General features: G+C 49.3%; 1 protein-coding gene across 1 annotated transcript in view; it reads left to right on the top strand.

Annotated features, from left to right (window-relative positions):
* CDCP1 (CUB domain containing protein 1) overlaps window positions 1-12,507 on the top strand; it is a 56,478-nt gene extending 43,971 nt beyond the window's left edge. Inside the window, exons 5-9 of the mRNA XM_027522779.1 lie at window positions 108-329; window positions 1,298-1,678; window positions 3,503-3,868; window positions 6,169-6,256; window positions 8,882-12,507. Coding sequence (XP_027378580.1) covers window positions 108-329; window positions 1,298-1,678; window positions 3,503-3,868; window positions 6,169-6,256; window positions 8,882-9,314 — 1,490 coding nt within the window. The 3' untranslated portion in view covers window positions 9,315-12,507. The remainder of the gene's footprint in view (window positions 1-107; window positions 330-1,297; window positions 1,679-3,502; window positions 3,869-6,168; window positions 6,257-8,881) is intronic.
* Window positions 12,508-19,712: the final 7,205 nt, after the last annotated feature.

Genomic DNA, 19,712 nt, shown 5'->3' with positions numbered 1-19,712 from the left:
AAACTTCCCAGCATTCCCCAGCCATGAGAGGTTCTGTGCTCATTTTTGCCTCCACGTGAGGTTGGTCCTGACCGTTCTTCAGGCCTGTTTTGTACTTGTGGTTCCAGATAAAACCTACGTGGTTGACTTGAGTAAGGAGCGAACCATGTCGCTGTCCATTGAGCCACGGCCCAACAAACTGAAACGCGAGTTTGTCCCCAGCTGCTTTGTGTGCCTGAACTCTCGGACCTGCAGCACCAACCTCACCCTGACAGCTGGCTCCAAACACACTATCTCCTTCCTCTGTGATGATCTCACACGCCTGTGGATCAACGCCGAGAAAACCATAAGTACGATCCTGTCTCAGTGGGGTCCGCTGGGTGGGTTGTAAATAATCTGATCACCAGCAGGGCAGAGCAAGGGCAACCGGCAAGCACAGAGTGAGGTAGAGACACACTTCCTTTTAGGACCAGCAGCCTCACTGGGGACATGCTTCCTTCAGAAGCAGGTAGCGTCCCCCAGGTCCATGCTCACGTCTCCTCTGCCCAGCCTCCAGTCTCCCTCTTTTGAAGTCCTTGTAGCCTTCCCTAACCTCCCCCATGTACACCTCCTGCTTCCACTCTCACTACCTGCTCTTCTTCTCTTGCATAAGAGCAAGTCTTGAGGTCAAAGACTTTGGCTTCTTCCATTTTTTTTAACCCCTTTAGTTACTAGCCACGCCAGACGAGTGCTTGTCACGTAAGAAATGTTCCGTCAGTGGAGAGCAGCAAAACCAAGAGGCACCTCCTCCTGGCGACCATCATCTCTCACATGGATGCTCTTAGGGTCTCCACCGAGGCATTAGCTGGGTCCAGGAGAGGTGAAGCAGCTAGCCCGAGGCCACCCTGATAGGAAGCAGCAGAGCTGAGACGCCAGCTGAGATCTCCCCAGCTCCACTCTGCTCTAATCACTAAGCAGAACTGCTTCCCCACAGGCAGGGACGCTGGGCAGTAGGGCTGGGTGCAGGAAAAATACCTACACTTGGCCCATGTGGCACTTGGCATCTAAGATATAGGTTGTCTTAGAGATGAGAACTGGCAGCAAACAAGAAGAGAAATTTTCAACCCTGACTCCTCCCCAGAAGGTGGTCTGCCAGTTTAGTGGAGAGTAAGAAAGCGAGAGCAGGGGGTGAGCTGGGAAAGGAGCACCAGGGAGGCAGGAATGAAGGAAGAGGAGAGACCAAAGGGAAAAGCAAGAAAGCCTCGGGCTAACTTGAGAGCTGGAGAGGATGCGCTGCCGGTCTCCTCCCAGCTGAGCACCACCTGCCCCTCTTTCACAGGCTGCTTGGACCACCGGTACTGCCACCGGATGCGCTACTCGCTCCAGCTGCCACAGTCCGTCTTCCAGCTGCCCGTGCAGCTGCACGACTTCACCTGGAAGCTCCTGGTGCCCAAGGACAGGCTGAGCCTGGCGCTGGTGCCGGCCCAGAAGCTGCAGCAGCACACGCACGAGAGAGTCTGCAACACCAGCTTCAGCTACCTGGTGGCCAGTGCCGTGCCAGGCCAGAACCTTTACTTCGGCTCCTTCTGCTCTGGAGGGTCCATCGAGCAGATCCAGGTGAAGGAGAACATCTCGGTGACCCTCCGCACCTTTGCCCCCAACTTCCAACAAGAGAGCGCTAAGCAGGACCTGACTGTGTCCTTTATCCCCCACTTCAAAGGTAAGGGTGTCTTTCACTCTCTCCCCATCTCCATGCCCCCTTAGCCTTTCTCGTTGGAGAACTCATTTTGCTTTTGTGATCGACTTAATTGTCGATTTGAAGAGAAAGGGGTACCTGAGTGGGCTGTTCGTCTCGCAAGATGAAGAATCCTAATCCTGACTTTACCATTAGGCTAGTGTAGACAATTCCAGGAGTTAGAAATAAGTCTCTCACATCACTCACTGACAATAGGAGGTGATGGTTGGTAGGCAGCGGAACAAATAATCAGGTCTCGAGCCTTTTTTGGAAGCAGGCAGGGCATAAATGAGAACTAACCATAGTCTCAAGTCCTGGATTCTTGAGGTGGTAACATAAAAATCCTTATACAGACATGCTTATGATTCTGCTTTGACAATTCAGAATGTGGTTCAGAGGACACAGAGGAAGGAATATGGAGAGAGAGATGAATCTTTGGAGCATTCTCTTGCATGGGGGAGCAGAACCCTCCTGGGGGGCCGGTGCATGATCTTCTCAGGCAGTAAATGAGGTTTAAATCAGTCACAATGGATGAACTCTATATGGCTGATTTTGAAATTCACGGTCACCATTACAAAGTTTTTAGTTCATTTTTAATTTGACCGAGAGTTTAATTCAAGGTTTACTCCATAATTTTGTTCTCAGAGCCATGAGTGGGAGGGAGATGAATCTTTGGCCGGTGAGATCAAGGTCAGTCCAGGCTGTCTGGTGTCTTCTAGGTTACCAGTGAAACTCCTTCTGGGGAGTCTTTGAAAATAAGACACACCATCCTCAGTGTGGAGGGTTGGGGTTTTATCTTACCCGAAGGTAAGGAGTGGATTAGAGATCCTTTCAGCTTTGCCATTCTAGAATTCCTCCCAGAACCTGAAGTTTTCTAAATCTCCAAAATAGAAATCAGTATATTCCAGTCCCACCACGGTGCAGAGCATTAGATGAATGTTAGCTCCATTGAGGGCATATTTCTTTCTTTCCATTTTTAACTTTTCTGGCCGTGCCGAGTGGCATGTGGGATTTTAGTTCCCCAACCAGGAATCAAACCTTTGTCCTTTGCATTGGAAGGCGATTCTTAACCACTTGACCACCAGGCAAGTCCTGCAGGCATTTCTGAAAAGAACCTGAGATAACCACCAGTTTGGCAAACTGGCCTGTTTTATGTTTGGTTGGTTTTTTCAAAAGGCCTGAGAACCTCCTTGAAGACTATTCTTTTGACCAATATGGTAGCCACAGACCACAGGTGGCAGTTTACATTTAAATCAATAGTAAATGAAATTAAAAATTCAGTTCCTCAGTCACACCAAGTACTTTCCAAGTCTTGCAACAGACACCTGTGGCTGTGACCACTCTCCTGGCCGGTGCTGATCCAGAGCTTCTCCGTCATGGCGGGATGCTCTGTGGTCTGCTGTAACATCATCTCCTCCACCTTCCTGTTCTCTCCATCTTCTTTAAAAATAATTTATTTAATTTATGTTTGCTTGCACTGGGTCTTCGTTGCTGCCTGCCGGCTTTCTCTAGTTGTGACACGCAGGGGCTACTCTTTGGTGCGGTGCTCGGGCTTCTCATTGTGGTGGCTTCTCTTGTTGCGGAGCACAGGCTACGGAAGCTCGGGCTTCAGTCGTTGCAGCACATGGGTTCAGGAGCGTAGAGCTTAGTCACTCTGAGTCACGTGGAGTCTTCCCCGGCCAGGGATAGAACCCGTGTCCCTTGCTTTGGCAGGCAGATTCTTGTCCACTGTATCCCCAAGGAAGCCCTGCGTTCTCTCCATCGTGATTGAGTGAAACATCTGAGTGGATTCTCTTCCCTTTCCTGCAGAAGAAAGTGTCTTCACAGTGACCCCAGACACGAAAAACAAGGTCTACCTGCGGACCCCTAACTGGGACCGGGGCCTGCCGTCCCTCGCCTCGGTGTCCTGGAACATCAGCGTGCCCCGAAACCAGGTGGCTTGCCTGACCTTCCTCAAAGAGCGAACAGGTGTGGTCTGCCAAACAGGGCGTGCATTCATGATCATCCAAGAGCAGCGGGCCCACGCCGAGGAGATCTTCAGCCTGGAGGAGGAGGTGCTGCCAAAGCCAAGCTTCCGCTATCACAGCTTCTGGGTCAACATCTCCAACTGCAGCCCCATGAGTGGGAAGCAGCTAGACCTGCTTTTCTGGGTCTCGCTTACCCCAAGGACCACGGGTAAGGTCTTTTGGGGGTGGTGGTGGACAGCAAATTGTTGGCTTAAGAGTCGGGAGCAAGCCTGGAAGGCAAGTCAGAAAGCATGGATTTCAGCCCTGGCTGTCCATGTATCAGTTAGCTATTGAATCAGTAATTCTGAATAACAAACCACTCCAGAATGCAGTGGTTTAAAAACAGCCGTTTGTAATTTCTCACATGTTGGCTGGGCATTTCTGGTCTGAGCTGGGCTTATCGGATTCATTCACTCAAGCCCCTGTGGGCAGCTGCAGGTGGGCTAGAGAACTTTGTCAGTCTTGACCAAACACTCTCACATTCTGGGGCCCAGACAAGATCAGCAGGGACAGCTGGGATTCCTTGGCTCTACTCCACGTGGATTCTTACCCTCTAACCCAGGCCCCTTCTCATGGCAAAGCCAGAGAGATCCAAGAGAGGCTGGGGGAAGCATGCTAGGTCACCTGATGCTTAAGATTAGAAACTCATACCCCATCCCTGTGACAGCATTGGTTTGGTCAACTCAGATTCAAGGGGAGGACAGGTAGGCTCCCCCTCTTGGTGGGAGGAGCTGCAGAATCACACAGTAAAGGACATGGTTTGGGGAGGGGGGAGAATTGGGCATTTTTTGTAGTCAATCTACTACTGACCTCTTTCTGACATAGAGAAAGTCTCTTTTGCCCTCTGATCTTCCTCATCTTCCTTCTGTAGAGAATAGATGACTGTAACTACCCTGTAAAATTTTCACTGGGCATTCAGAGTTGGTGACTCAGATGTGAGAACCTGAAAAGTGGGACACGGACGCATGGCACCAGCACTTTTTATTTAGTCCAGTGAAGCATCAGAATCCCTGAAGGCCCTTGGTCGTGAGCCATGATGAGGATTTTGCTTTTATGCCCAGGGTAGCAGCATCCACTGGAGGGTTTCAGGTAGTCTGTGCTGGGGCCATGTTTGCACTGGATTCCAAGATAGTCACAGAGCATCCCAGTGTTGGAACCATGGAGATTTGTTCCCTGACCCCTTCTCTTTTTGATGGTCAGATAGACTGTGTGTCCATCCAGGTGGATAGATTGTGACCACCCAGGCCACACAGGTGGTCAGCAGCAGGAGCATCGACAGGGACCGGAAACCACATATGAAAAGCTCGCCCACACTCGGATTAGCTCCTGGGTTTTTTCCTTCTCTTCCATTCATTTTCTGTCATTTATGTCTAGTCCTGTTTTTCTCTCAGTCTCACCTTTTGTTTTCTTGTTGAGCCAGCCAGAAAGTCTAAATCCCAGCTTGGTGCAGGGCTCTCTCTCTGACTGCTTTTCCTTTTCATTTGTACAACTGCAGGAGAAGGACAGCACACATGAGACAACCCTCTCCTAACTCCTTCTCCTCTGACTTTTGACTCCCTGCTTTCTTCTACACTCTTCTCTCCTCCAACTCGGGCTGTGGCGATTGGGGGAGCACAGCTGGGATAGGCCAGGAGTAGCCTTTGGAGTAGATCTGGTAGGTCTCCCAGTTCACTGTGTAACAAACTACCCCAAGATTTAATGGCTTAGATGGTCACCATTTTTTTATGCCCACACTCCATGGATCAGGAGGACTTCCCAAGTGGCACTACTGGTAAAGAATCCATCTTCCAATGCAGGAGAAGTAAGAGACATGGGTTCCGTCTCTGGGTCTGGAAAATACCCCAGAGGAGGGCATAGCAGCCCACTCCAGTACTCTTGCCTGGGAAATCCCATGGACAGAGGAGCCTGGCGGGCTACAGTCCATAAGGTTGCAAAGGGTCAGACATGACTGAAGCGACTCAGCATGCACGCATGCAGGCATGGGTCAGGAATTCAGACAGGGTACAGCAGGTGGCTCATCTCTGTTCTAAGATATTGGGAGCCTCTGCCAGATGCCCTGAACAGCTGCGGGGGGTAGGCTGGGATGGTTCACCTTTGTTCACTTTCAAGGCTGGGTGGGACCCTTGGGTTTTGTTTTTTTTCTCCCTCCTGGAGTCTCAACATGGCCGCTTGAGCTTCCTCACAGCATGGTGGTCTCAGCATAGTCAGACTTCTTACATGGTAGCTGGATTTTCCTCAGGAAACACAAGACGCTTGCACATTTCTAAAAGGTTAGGTGCATACCAGCTCAGCTCATATTCAAGAGGAGAGGAAGCAGATTTCCCTGAATGTGTGAGGAATGGCATGTGCATATGGGCAGGGAAGGAATGGATGGTGGCCATCTTTGAAGACTGTCTACTGAAGTTTGTCACCAGGCTAAACTAACCTCACATGTCTCCTCATCTCTCTCCCTTGTGTCTCTGCTCACAGACCTGACTGTCATCATCCTCACGGTGGTGGGAGGTGGCGCCTTACTGCTGTTTGCCCTCGGATTCATCATATGCTTCGTGAAAAAGAAGTAGGTGGAATTTCTCAAACTCTCCTCCTGAGCTGACACCTCCTCATATCACACAATCCAGAGCTGTCATTAATTATTGACTTTTTTTCCTTGCTTTCCGTTGACCGCCCCCGCCCCGGCCCCCCACAAAGATCAATCTTAAATACTATTGCTAGGGGGGAATTCCCTGGAAGTCCAGCAGTTAGGATTCCGAGCTTTCCCTACCTCGGGCACAGGTTTGATCCCCGGTCAGGGAACTAAGATACCACAAGCTGTCTGGCATAGCCAAAAAAAAAAAAAGAGCATAAACAGTAGTGCCAGATGTGAAGTATGCTTGGGGGATGGGGTTGGCATAGAAACCCCCTACCTAGCAGGAAAAAAAAAAGAAAACACACATGTGGTGACATTGTAGCCTGCAGTGTTTAGGCAGCTGCCTCAGCACAAGCTCCCTGTGAATCATTTACTGTCTGCTCATTAGACTGCGGTCCTCATGGGGGTGATGCTGGCAGAAAAAGCTCACGTAAGCCCTGCCAGACCAGGCCTGTGAACCTGCTCCGCTGTCACCTTGAGGTACACATGCACGCTGCCCAGCTTGTTCTCCTCCAGTTTTTTAAACAAACTGTCTGTTTATGCTTGTTTGTTGGCCTCCAGACGAGTACCAGAAAGCCAGCCCTGTGGGCAAGAGCGAGGAAGAGCCAGTTAACTGACTCAAGTCTCACCTTCCACCCCCTCGGGATGACAGCTTCTTTTTTATGAGAGGACAGGGTTGACCTTTTCAGAGGTTCACCTTAGTCCACGCTGCTACCAGATTTCATCAATTCTGCTCGTATTTCTGATTAAAGCCATGGGCGGAGGGGGCAGTGGGGGGTGCGTCTGTTTTCCTTAGCAAAAAAACTAAAAAAAAATTTTTTTTATTAACCGGGGCCATGAGCAAACAGTTGAAATTGCTGATCATCAGTGAGACTGTCTAGAAATGTCTCTGCTGATGAGGACGGGCTGGCAGGTCCAGGGGAGACGTCTTCTCGGTGAAATGGGATTGCACATGTCTTGCATGAGGGGAAAGGACTTCTTTTAATGACATATCATCGTAAGGTTTCTCTCAGGAAACTTTCCCGTCTGGGGTGCATGGTATGCTCAACCCAGATGGGAAAGCGTGTCATTAATACTGAGAGCCAGCTTCCTGCCCAGGAGGGAATTGGGCAGGGAGGGGAGGGACCTGCACTTGCCTCCATCCCTAAAGTGCCCCAGTCCGGGCCTGAGAATCCTCAGCCCCCTCCTTGCTGTGGGGGAGGCTACTGGCTGGCAGATTTACATAAGGCTCCTCCATCCCCAAGTTAGGGTGGGAGGGAACGCGGCTTCTGTAAGGGGGAAGAAGGGCAGACAGTGCCGTTGAACTTGTTTCTTAAGCATGTATTTCCTGGGACTTCCCTGGTGGTCCAGTGGCTAAGACTCCACGCTCCCAATGCAGGGGCCCTGGGTTCGATCCCTAGTCAGGGACCTAGATCCCACATGCCACAGTTAAAGATTCCGTTTGCTGCAATGAAGACCTGGCACAGCCAAGTAAAAAAAATTTTTTTAAAAAGCATGTATTTCCTGAGGGTCTTCTGGGCCTTAGGAACCCAAATGAGGTGTTGGGGATACACAGGAGACAGAAGAGCTTAGTGGGGACAAGAACGGCGCTGTAGGAGCACACGGGAGGTCATCATTACAGGACTTCAGGCTGGAGCCCTGGCAGCCCGTTTTTCTGGCCGGGGAACCCAGCGTTACAAGCTACATGTGCTGGATTTATTTTTATCTCAGAAAAGTCCGGGTTCATCATTAGCGAACCGCCAGCCAGCGAACTGCGTTATGTGATCCCTTATGCTGATTGAGCTAATATCCTCCATTTGAATCTCTGATTGGCTAAAAAGTCAGCCTACCCCGCTTTTCACTGGTGGAGATGGACAGCGAGGCTTTGTTTTTGAGGCAGGGAGTGCTAATGCCTGTCCACGTCCAAGTACCAAAGAACATTACAAACCAAGCGTCACTGGTGGCGGGGGGAGTCGGGCACCCTGGGCTGACTTTTGTCTTGTTGGTTGCTCTTTCCTCTGTTGGAGGTTACTGCTGAAGGGACTGGCTCCCTCTGCTCCTTCTGAGTCCAAACTGTCCCCAACTCCAACTAAAAACTAAGATACAACCTTCCATCCTGAGTCTTGTGTGCTGTCATTTAGAATCAAAATGGACGTGGCTTGTACACGTGCAAAAGTGAGCTGAAGTGTTAGCTACAGGAAAGAATTCAAAGTCATGGGAGGCTGGCCTGGGCATGCCCATTTCTGCAAGGAAAGGGTGTTATCAGACCCTCCACCTTTGGACACCACGGGAGTAATCAAAGCAAATGGAGGCACAGATGGTGTTGAGAGTGCCCACTCTACACCACTCTCTGCTCCTTAAGTTTCCACCTTAAAAACTGGAGACAGAGTTGGTCCCTCCTAAATGTTCTCTGAGGACAGCAATTTCCATTTCAAATGCTAAAGTGACCTGAGGGACTCGGGGAGACATGGGTATAATTGACCCTGAAGGATCTATTATACATTCCAGTAGGGACATACAGTTGATGGGCCTCTGAGGTCACATTCTTCCTGACTTCTGTCTGTTTCCCTCCCTCAGTAAGAAAAAGAAGATCACCAAGGGCCCGGCTGTAGGCATCTACAACGGGAACATCAACACCCAGATGCCGATGCAGCGGAAGAAGTTTCAGAAAGGGCGCAAGGACAATGACTCGCACGTGTATGCCGTCATTGACGACACCATGGTATACGGGCATCTGCTGCAGGATGCCAGCGGGCCCTTTATCCAGGCAGAGGTGGACACCTACCGGCCCTTCCAGGGGCCCACAGGGGACTTCCCTCCCTCCCCACCCCCCACAAACTCCAAGGCCCCGACCGTCAAGCTGGCCACAGATGAGCCGCCCCCTGGCTCCCCTTCTGAGTCTGAGAGCGAGCCATACACCTTCTCCCACCCCAAGGACGGGAAGGTCAGCAACAGAAGCACAGACACTCCTCTGCTGGACGCCCACGAGCCCACGGAGCCCGGGGAATAACAGGGACCCACCCAAAGACTTGGCATACGGCAGGGCACTGAGAAGCCCTTTAGGGTTCCCACCCAGATATCCTGAAGACAAGGAATTGTGTGGAAGGACAAAAGGAGGTTTTTCCTGAATGCCACCAACTTCTGATTTCCATGTGGACTCACTCCGCCGCTGAGACGTTGAACATGATGATTTGTGATCCGGATGCTATCATCTCCGGGCATGTCCTTTAAACTCAGGTTGGGTTGTAACCAGCCCATAATGAGAGGGAAGCGGCTGAATCACCCAGGACAGGGCTGCAGCGAGCCCCACATTTGGGTTTAGACCTCTTCAGGTTGACAGTGTTGATCCCTGGGTCCTTGCTCTCACTGGGGAGCCCCTGGATGAAAATGTCAGTGTGCTTTTTTAACTATTATTATTTATTGGGTGGTCCTGGGTATTTAAGAGGTCAAATGGGTTGCCATGCAGCTCGTCTCACCAGACATAGTGGCAGCTCATGCTCACTGATTAGATGGCTGGGTTTTGACTTCTGCCCACCACTAGATAAACATGTGCCTGTCCTCTGGGAGGTGGGAATAATTTGCAGTCTCTCCAGCCGGAAAACAGTGTGTGTGTGTTTGAGGGCACTGACGCACATCTGCTTTGAGGAGAGACTTGCTGGTTGTCTTGCTCTGCATGTGGTTCTCTCGCTGCAAAAATCCGTCTTGAGTCGCATTGTTGCCCTTGCATCTAGGAATAAGAGAAATGTCCTGGAATTGCGGTGTGTGGCTCCACCCAGCTGCAGCGACGCTTTAACATTTAAACAGAAACGTAGAGAGTATTTTCATCCTCTAGAAGCGTTGAAAGAGGATTTCCGTGGTGGCTCAGTGGTGGGGAGTCTGTCTGCCAGTGCATGAGACACGGGTTTGATCCCTGATCTCTGAAGATCGCACATGCCTCAGGTCCGCCGAGCCCGTGTGCCACCATCGAGCCAGCACTCTAGAAGCCGGGGGACGCAACTCCTGCACACTACAGCAACCAGAAAAGCCCGAGCACCGCAACGAGAGAAAAGCCTGCCCAGCAACAAAGACCCAGCACAGCCAAAAAGATATAAGCAAACAAAAGCTTACACTAGAAAAATAACATTGAAAGGTACAGGAGAGAGTGGCCACTCGTATTAGTTGCTAAAGCTACTGCAACAAATTACCGCACGCATGGAGGCTTGAAACAACACGCGTTTCCTATCTGACTGTTCTGGAGATCAGAAGTGCAAAACGGGTTTCCCTGAGCTAAAATCCGAGTGTCAGCAGAGCTGTGCTCCTTCTGGGGGCTCCAGGGGCGAATCCGTCTCCTTGCCTTTTCCAGCTCATAGCGGCCTCTCACATTCCTTGCCTCCAATCGTGGCATTGTGACACTGCTGTTGTTCAGTCGCTCAGTGGTGCCCAACTCTTCGCAACCCCATGGACTGCAGCACACCAGGCTCTTCTGGCCTCCACTCTCTCCCACAGCTTGCATCTCTCTTCTACTGACAAGGACCTTTCACTTACAAACCTCACCCAGGTAATCCAGGGTCATCTCCCCGTCACAGGATCTTTCATTACACTGAAGATCCCCTTTGCCCTGTAAGGTTCCGGGCATTAGCACATGGACCTTTCTCCTGCCTACCACACTCTACCCGCCCCAGGAGAGACTACAGAATGTTCCAGCCTACAGATGTGTTTTGTTAGGCCTGCAGCATCTTTTTAAAGAATTACTCACCAACATTTGAAATGATAAAATGTTTACATAACAAATCTGGATCGGAAGATCTGGCCATGCTGGGACTTGCGTGCTCATCAGAAAATAGCCGTCTGGAGTTGACACACAGCTGCTCTCTAGAGGGGGCACCTGATTCACCCATTCCCTGCAGGCCACACCTCTCCCTATCGCCTCCCACAGAGGCTGAGGGTCTGTTGCTGTGGGTGAGTGCCCTTCAGGGCTGCTTCTCCCATAATGGAAAGTTCAGGACTCATACCTCAAGTGACATAAAAAGACAAGTCTTGAGGTTGATGTGTGCTTCAGGAAAGTTGTTTTTTCACACCCAGCCCACATCCTTCATTTATACTAATTACCAGCCCAGCTCCTGCAGGCGTTTGCCTTCGTGGCCCCTGCTCTCGTCCAGGAGGAAAAGGATTGTGTTATGGCTTGTCAGCACAGTCCCAAGGTCAATATTTCTGTGGCAAAACCTCCTTTAAAAAATAGATGCGGGTTGTCAAATTCAGTGGCTTCACCTTGGAAATGCACTGTCTGGACTTGTCCCCTTGCTACTTTGCCTCCATGAAAAGTTTTGCAATCATCTAAATGCTGTGAGGTCCAAGGTCTCTTGAATTCTTTCCAGAAAGAGGAATATTATTTTTATTGTGTCTTTGGTGCTCCCTGTGACGCTTTTACTCTGAAAGGCTGGCTCTGCCCACGGACCCTCATTGTCTTGGCCTGAGATGCTGGCAAAGCCCCTCCAGGAAGGACCAGAGGAGGTCTGTGGCTCCTTTCCTTTCACTGAAATTGTATCACTATTTAAAACCATCACTGGGGCCCCGCTCCTCCATTCTCTGCCTTCTCCGACCTCTTGGCCTCTTCTGAGGGTCACTCAGCGCTCGGAATTCCACCCCCAAAGCGTGGCTGTCCTCACACACATCATCTTTACCTGCAGGGGCCCCACGTGGCCATTCCCTTTTAACCAAGAGCTCAAAACTCCAGGCCACGTTACTATCTCCTGAGACCTCAAGTCAATCTCCAAAAACATGCCTCCTTGAAGGGGCCAGACCGATATACCCTTGGCTCTTCCCTTTAAAGCTCAGGCCCCATTTCTGTAACATATTTCAGGGTCACTGAAAACCAAACACATTTGTCAAAGCCTAGCTGGTGCCAGCAGATTGCCCTCCAGGCCACGTCTGCCCTCGCCCTCAAGCCCATCCTCTGACGAAGCCTGGCTCGGGCAGGACTGATTAATGCTGCAGCCATTTTGCAAGGTTGGGTGGGGCCGGCAGGGGGGGCGGGGGGGTTGGTCTCAAGGAAGAGCCAGGGGGAAAAGCAGAAGTCTATGGGACATAACCTTGGTGAGGGTTAGGACAGATTCGTGGGATCTGCAATGCTTAACTCAAAATAATTTATTTGTTGTAGATACTTTTTAGGCAGCATTTTGTTCATTTCCTATACTTTTTTAAATAAACAAATATACAGAAAAAAAGAGGTATCAGGTTGTTTAAATGCTTTGGCAGCTTGTCCCCTGGGTCAGCTGAAGCCCTCATTGCCCGGTTGTTGACTGAGACAGGTTCAGCAGGAGCTCAACGCATTCCATCTTCTCTATGTGTTTATGTTCCAGCAGGCCGGGCTTTGAGCTGCCAGTGGGTGACTCAGAGGCCAGAGTTTGTTCTGTTCTGTTCTTGCTGAGGCAGCCGGAGTCCCCTCTGCATGACCCTCCTAATACCTGTCCCCTATTGAGGCCACCTTGGCCACTAACTGCTCAGTGGCTCAGTTCAAGAACCCACCTGCAGTGCAGGAGCCGCAGGAGACTCGGGTTCCATCCCTGGGTCAGGAATATCCTCTGGAGGAGGAAATGGCAACCCACTCCAGTATTCTTGCCTGGAAAATCCCATGGACTGTAGTGGGCTACAGTCCATGGGGTCACAAAGAGTCAGACTCGACTGAGCACACACGAAAACATATGCACACTGCTCTAAGCCCAGTGCAGCTCACCAGCCAACAGAACAGAGGCAAAGGGAGAGTGGTGGGAGGGGAACCTCCAGGTGGGCACCTGCGCACTTGGACAGGAGACCCAAGTGCTCGAGGGAGACGGAGTACTGCTGTGTAACGAACCAGCCCAGACCCTAATGGCTTAAGAATAATCGTGTATTCTGCCACAAACCTAAGCTGAGCAGGACTCAGCGGGGATGGCTTCTCTGTGCTCCATGCGGCCTCTGGGGCAACTCAACTAGAATCCACTTTCAAGATGGTGCATCACGCAGCCAACAAGTTAGCGCTGGCTACCAGCTAGGAGCTTTGATTCCTCATCACAAGGACTGCTCACTCCACAGGGCTTTCTGGACTTCACAACCCAGAGGCTGAATTCCCAGGGCGAGTGCCCCCAGAATCAGACCAGTGTCTCGAATCCTGGGCCTGGAACCTGGCCCAGTGTCACATTCATTCTAGCCTATGGGTACGTCAGTCTCAGAACCTCAGATTTAAGAGGGTACGGACACAGCATCACAAAAGAACATTAAATTCGTAGAGAAGTGACAAGACAAAGGAGAAGTACTCTGAGCTTCTAGGAGTGGCAAATTGTGGAAAGGTAAGAATATGGGGAAAACAAATGGAAAATACAGTTCTTAGCAAAGTGCATTGTGTCGATTTCTCTGGTGGTGTCTCCCGGCTAAGAGTGTAGAGTTGTCTCTGGTGATTAAGAATCGTTCTGTCCTTCCTGGTAAAGAGGGGGAGGACAGAGAGCTTTTCTTGTGTCTGTTCCTTCTTAACTGCCTTCAATTCAAAATAATCCTCATGCCAGTCTGGCATATTTTGGGGTAGAATACCCTAAATCCCTCACTTTCCCATTTGAAACGTAAGTTTCATATATTAAAAGTTGAGTTGGCAGCTGTGCAAAGAGACTGGAATGAGAAGTAGCAAAATAAGAGATCTGCAGAGGCAGAGAAAAGCCTAAATGGAAGAAGGGGAAAAGAACAAACCTAAGTCTCCTGCCCATGTCTTAATGAATCAGTCTCTCAGACCCAGGAAGGAGTCACTCGGTGAAACAGCTGTGTTTCATTTTAGGAAGCTGTGCTGCAGGCAGGAGCGGGAGCCTGCTTAAGTCCAGCCTTTATATGGTGTCAGCAGTCAGGCACCTGATGAGGGACATTTCTATAGGAAATGAAGGGGAAACAAACTGTAACCTCATTTTTTGAGTCCAGAGGGTCGTTAGTGAGATTTCTAGATGTTGGGCTCAGAGCATTTTTAAATGGTGGACTGAGAACAGCAGTGCCAAGCCAACAAACTTCCTAGTTTGCAATTCCAGTGTCGGATTCGAGCGTCTCCATGAGCATCACTATCCCCAGTATTTCTCGGTCAGGCGTGGAGGTGTCCAGCTGCACTTTGCAGGGCTTCTCCTCCTGGCGCTCCTTCTCTCTCTCTTTTTTTTTAAGGTAGTCCCAAGAAGGATCTAGGCAGTCAGGTAGTTCTCAATGGCACCAAGCTGGGAGGGAGAGAGAAAAAATGGAAATGTTAATTGCTAAAATGCACGTCAGAAGCCAGTTTACCAAGAGGTCAAAAGGCTCAGAGGCAGTGAGCCTGGCTGGAGTTCCACAACCCACCCACAACAATATGCTAGATTTTGTTGTTGTTGTTGAAAAACAGAATTTCTCTCTATAAGTACCCCCATTTCTATCAAAGATAATCAAAGACTATTTTGTTTGCAAAGTAAGTCTAGTCTCATGCAATTTGGCTTAATTATTTACATTAAGTGCAGCAAGAGTGGTACCATGTCTCCCCAGACCGAAGAGATCTCGGAATTGGCTAAGAGGCCGCCATGAAACGTGACCTGTGTGACTGAGACAGGCTAACTTCTCTGAGCCAAAATTTCCTCAACTGTAAAATGCAAATCCTAATACCTACTTATTAACAAGGTGACTGCCAGGGTGGGGAAGAGATGCTGCATGTGACACTGTCTGGATTTAGTAGTCACTCTTTGTTAAATCTGCATTGAAGAGAAAAAGAATACATAGCCTATAGTCTGCTCAATTTGGCATGGTCTCATCTTCAGCAAGCTGGCTGTCTTTTCCTGTGGGCTGACAGTTCTCTAGCTAATTGTGTCAAATTTGAAGACGCTGTACTCCGCGTCCTCTCCACACTCATTTTAGCTGTCAGCTTCAGCAAGCTGACATATGATCCTCATCATTCGTGCAGCCCTAGAAAGAGATGTTCCTGGGGGAAGCATCACAGCATGAGCCATGCGGGCTCCACAGCCAAGGAACCCAGAACTATGGGCTTTCATTTTCTAACACGGTTGCAGTGTGATAAGATATTTGGCTGCCTGTGGCAGGGGCAGCACCAGCTGTTTGGGCTTGCCAGAGCAGGCACCCAGACCAGAGAAGGACCTCAACAAACACATAAGAGGTGTGCAGCATTGTGGCTTGAAGTTACCATAGCAACTGTCCTGTCTTTTTCTCCTTGCTCCACTCCTACCCCATCACAGGACACCTTTCCTCAGTGACAAAGACGGCAAGAGTTGTTCAGTCGCTAAATCATGTCTGACTCTTTGCCACCCCATGGACTGCAGCACACAAGGCTTCTCCTGGAGTTTGCTCAAATTCACGTCCATGGAGTCAGTGATGCTATCTAGCCATCTCATCCTCTGTCATCCCCTTTTCCTCCTGCCCTCAATCTTTTCCAGAATCAGGGTCTTTTCCAATGAGTCGGCTCTTCGCATCAAGTGGCCAAAGTATTGGAGTTTCAGCTTTAGCATCAGTCCTTCCAATAAATATGCAAGGTTGATTTCCTTTAGGATTGACTGGTTTGACCTCCTTGCAGTACAAGGGCCTCTCAAGAGTCTTCAGCACCACAGTTCAAAGGCATCAATTCTTTGGCGCTCAGCCTTCTTTGTGGTCTAACTCACATCCGTACACGACTACTGGAAAAATCATAGCTTTGACTAGACGGACCTTTCTTAGCAAAGTGAAATCTCTGCTTTTTAATACACTGCCTACTTTTGGCAAAAAGTATCCCTCCTTTAAAGCTGATCAGAAACTCATCACTTCTCTAATGTAGAACCAAATCAATGCCTCTAAATTGCCTCTAAGCATCGGAAAAGTTTCAAAAAGAAGTTTGAAAAAAAAATCTTATTCAACAGGAACTGTGGACAGTGTTTGCCTTTATAGAAGGAAATGGTGACTGGGAAATTTTCCCCCATATACCATTCTGTAGCTTTTGAATTGGAACTGTACAAATGTATCTTATTTTTCAGTGAAAGAAAATGGAAACAAAAACTTCCTTTTAAAACTTGTCAAAATTCAAGATTCCTGGGACTTCCCTGGCAGTCCAGTGGTTAAGACTGTGCTTCCAATGCAGGGGACATGGGTTTGATCCCTGTTCAGGAAACAGCTCCTTCTTGCAGCAAGGCCAAAAAGAATACATTTAATACATAAAAATACATAAAGAATACATTTAATACATAAAAAAACAAAAAATAATAACAACAGAGTACCCTTTAGATTCTTTGGTGGTTCAGTCTTGCCATCTTCTTGTGAGTGCAATTTTTCAGAGACTTTTAAGCCTCCTTCCCCGGCTCCTCCGCCCCGCCCCCAGTGGTGGGACCAGTTTGGCCAGATTTCACCCTATCTGGTCAGAAATCCCAGGTTACTCCGAGAGAGGCTAAAGGCTGGAGAAGACTGGAAGGCATGGTAGCTGCTCAAACACCCTGGAAGACTCTTCCATACTACCTCAGGGATCATTCCTCAATGCTGATGCTCCCAGGCCAGGAAGTTCTCTGGGAGCCGACACCAATCCTGGGACAGCAGCTGTTGCACTCGGCTCCCGCATCGGAAAGAGGAGTCCTGGGACCAGCTGGTGACCTGACGTCAGCTCCATCATTGCCCAGGATGTTCAGATCTGACCTATCCAGGAGCCAGACTGGAGGGACTAGAATCTGCTCAGATCTTAAGCCTAGGAAGTACGGTTGGGAGGGTATCGGCTGCCCCTTGGAGTTCAGGGAGAAGAAATCATTTTGTGATGCTTAATCATTTGGAAGGAAAAAAAAAATTTCTTTTTTTTTTTTTCAGCCAAAAAAAACCATGTTAAAGAGTGAAAGAGCCATTCTACCACAGGCTTGGGTTCAGTGTGTACTTTGGACCCTGGGCTGGCTCCCTGGGTCTCAGGATAGCAGGCGGGTCCAAGTCCCTCGTAGGTCCCTTTCTTTCCTGGACACATTAATTGCTTGGCTGCCTGCCACTGGCGGTGTCACCAGAGCTCTTGGCAGGCTGAACACTAATCCTACCTTTCGCCTGGGAGACTGGGAGGGAACCTGCTCTCCAACCTCCTCCCAAGGCTGCAACCCCCAGTCACCCCCATTGATGGCTGCAGCTGCTACCCAGGAGGCCCCTGCTGGTATCCTGAGACCCAGTGAGCCAGCTGAAAGTGAAAAAGTGAAAGCGTTAGTCGCTCAGTCCTGTCCGACTCTTTGGAATTCCATGGACTGTAGCCCTCCAGGCTCCTTTGTCCATGGAATTCTCTAGGCAAGAATAGCGGAGTGGGTAACCATTCCCTTCTCTAGGGGATCCTCCCGACCAACGGATCGATCTCATGTCTCCTGTGTCTCCTGCATTGCAGGTGGATTCTTTACCATCTGAGCCACTATGGAAGCCCAGGGAGCCAGCTGAGGGAAGGATAATTGGGAAATGTGAACTTCAGAGGTGACCCTTTCCAATCAGGAGTTAAATTGCCCTCACTTCCTCTTGAAAAGCAACCCGGTGATATTTCTGCAAATAATAGTCTTTTTGAGAAACACTGGCAACATAGGTACTTCTAATAATGAAGATGAAAATCCCTTATACCTTTTAAAAAATGTCTAGTGTCAAATCAGTCCAATATATCCAGGATAAAGCTGTATTTTCAATTATATTTTTCTTAAACAACATGGGTAACAAGCTCCTTTTGCGATAATGAAGCCTTTGTCTTTGGCGTTAAAAAAAAAAATTAATCTATTTTCTCCAGGCCAGGGACATCAATTTTTAAAATGAGAATTCATACTTGCTACAGATGCTGCAAGCTGACTTTTTGCACAAATAGATCAAGATGTTTCTGTTTGTCTTCAGATCCTTGCCAAGGGTTGAGCGATAATTGAACATGGCAACAAGTCTGCTTTGATCTTCATGAGGAATTTCAGTGTGGGTAGCACTCAACTGCCTGGTATTCATTCTGCTGTGGATCCAATTCAATCCAGTTATTTCAGTGTACTCATGAAATGCCTACTATGTATAAGACATAAGTGTGGGATTATGTGTAAGACTTAAGTGTGGGCTTCCCTGGTGGCTCAGCTGGTAAGGAATCCACCTGCATTGTGCGAGACCTGGGTTCGATCCCTGGGATGGGAAGATCCCCTGCAGAAGGGAACCCATTCCAGTATTCTGGCCTGGAGAATTCCATGGACTGTATAGTCCATGGGGTCGCAAGGAGGCAGACACACTAAGCGACTTTCCTGTGTAAGACAGTATGCTCAGGCTGAGTGCTGGTGGAGAAGAAGTTACCATATAAAGTGCTACGAGGGAGGGCTGAGACACAGCGTAGGGGAGGAGAGGAGACGACGAACCTTCGGTGGCAACATCTGCTCATTCATTCAACAAGCACTTCACCAAGTGAGGCGCTGGATGTCTCGGTTCCATTAGCTCCTTTCTTGAGTGGTTAAGACATTTCTAAACCAGAAGAGGAATGAATTGTGAGGCTTGGCTGGAGAGGCAGTCATAAAATATGGTGAGTTCTTTGCCAATTTTTAGTCACTTTTCCCAACTAATGTTTTGCTTCTCACTCTGCTCCTGAGGCAACAGACCACATTGCAAGTATTTAGTAAACAAGCTTCATTCATCTATAAACCAAGCAATACATATTGTGCTGATTCCTCAGCTATATGCTTTTTTCATTTTGGTAATTTTATTTATTTATTACCTTTGGCTGTGCAGAGTCCTTGTTGCTGCCTGACTTTTCTCTAGTGGCACCGGGGGGGGGGGGGGGGGTTCCTCTCCAGTTGCCATGTGCAGGGGTCTCACTGTGCTGGCTTCTCTCGCTGTGGAGCCAGGCCTTAGACACAGGGGCTTCCTTCAGTAGTCCTGGGACACAGCCTCAGCCACTGGGGCTCCCAGGCTCTAGAGGATAGGCTCAATAGATATGGCTCGTGGGCTTAGATGCTCTGAAGCATGTGAGACCTTCCCAGACCAGATATCAAACCTGCGTCTCCTGCTTTGGCAGGCGGATTCTTTACCCCTGAGCCCTGAGGGGGAGCCCTCTCGGTAATATTCTTACACAAAGAACTTTTCGCTGAGGATACTTAGAAAACCATGCTCTCTGTCGTGGCCCTCAGGAATGCTGAGGACTGGAGTGCTAGAATGTTCTAGATCCTGTGCCTGTAAGACACAGGTCGCCCCAAGATTTAACCTTGATTCCAGATCTTTGCACAGAACTACTGCCATTTTAGGAACAGCAGCCTACTATTCTCTCACCTGAACTGGAGACGAAACACACTTCCAGGCCACCGAGGAATAAAAGGGACCAAACAGCCTCAGCTGGGAAGGGTGGAACCCTGGGGCTTCCTGGATCTAACTCAGCAGACCCAGAGTTTGGGGTTGAGAAGGGCAGGGTCATCTACAATGCTTTAGTCCCATCTCAAGTTCTTGAATTGTCATTTTCCAGGTCCCCTTT

The sequence above is a fragment of the Bos indicus x Bos taurus genome, chromosome 22 (genome assembly GCF_003369695.1).
Source record: "Bos indicus x Bos taurus breed Angus x Brahman F1 hybrid chromosome 22, Bos_hybrid_MaternalHap_v2.0, whole genome shotgun sequence".
Lineage (NCBI taxonomy): Eukaryota > Metazoa > Chordata > Mammalia > Artiodactyla > Bovidae > Bos > Bos indicus x Bos taurus.
The sequence above is the reverse complement of the archived record's forward strand: the minus strand, read 5'-3'. Positions and strand labels throughout refer to the sequence as shown.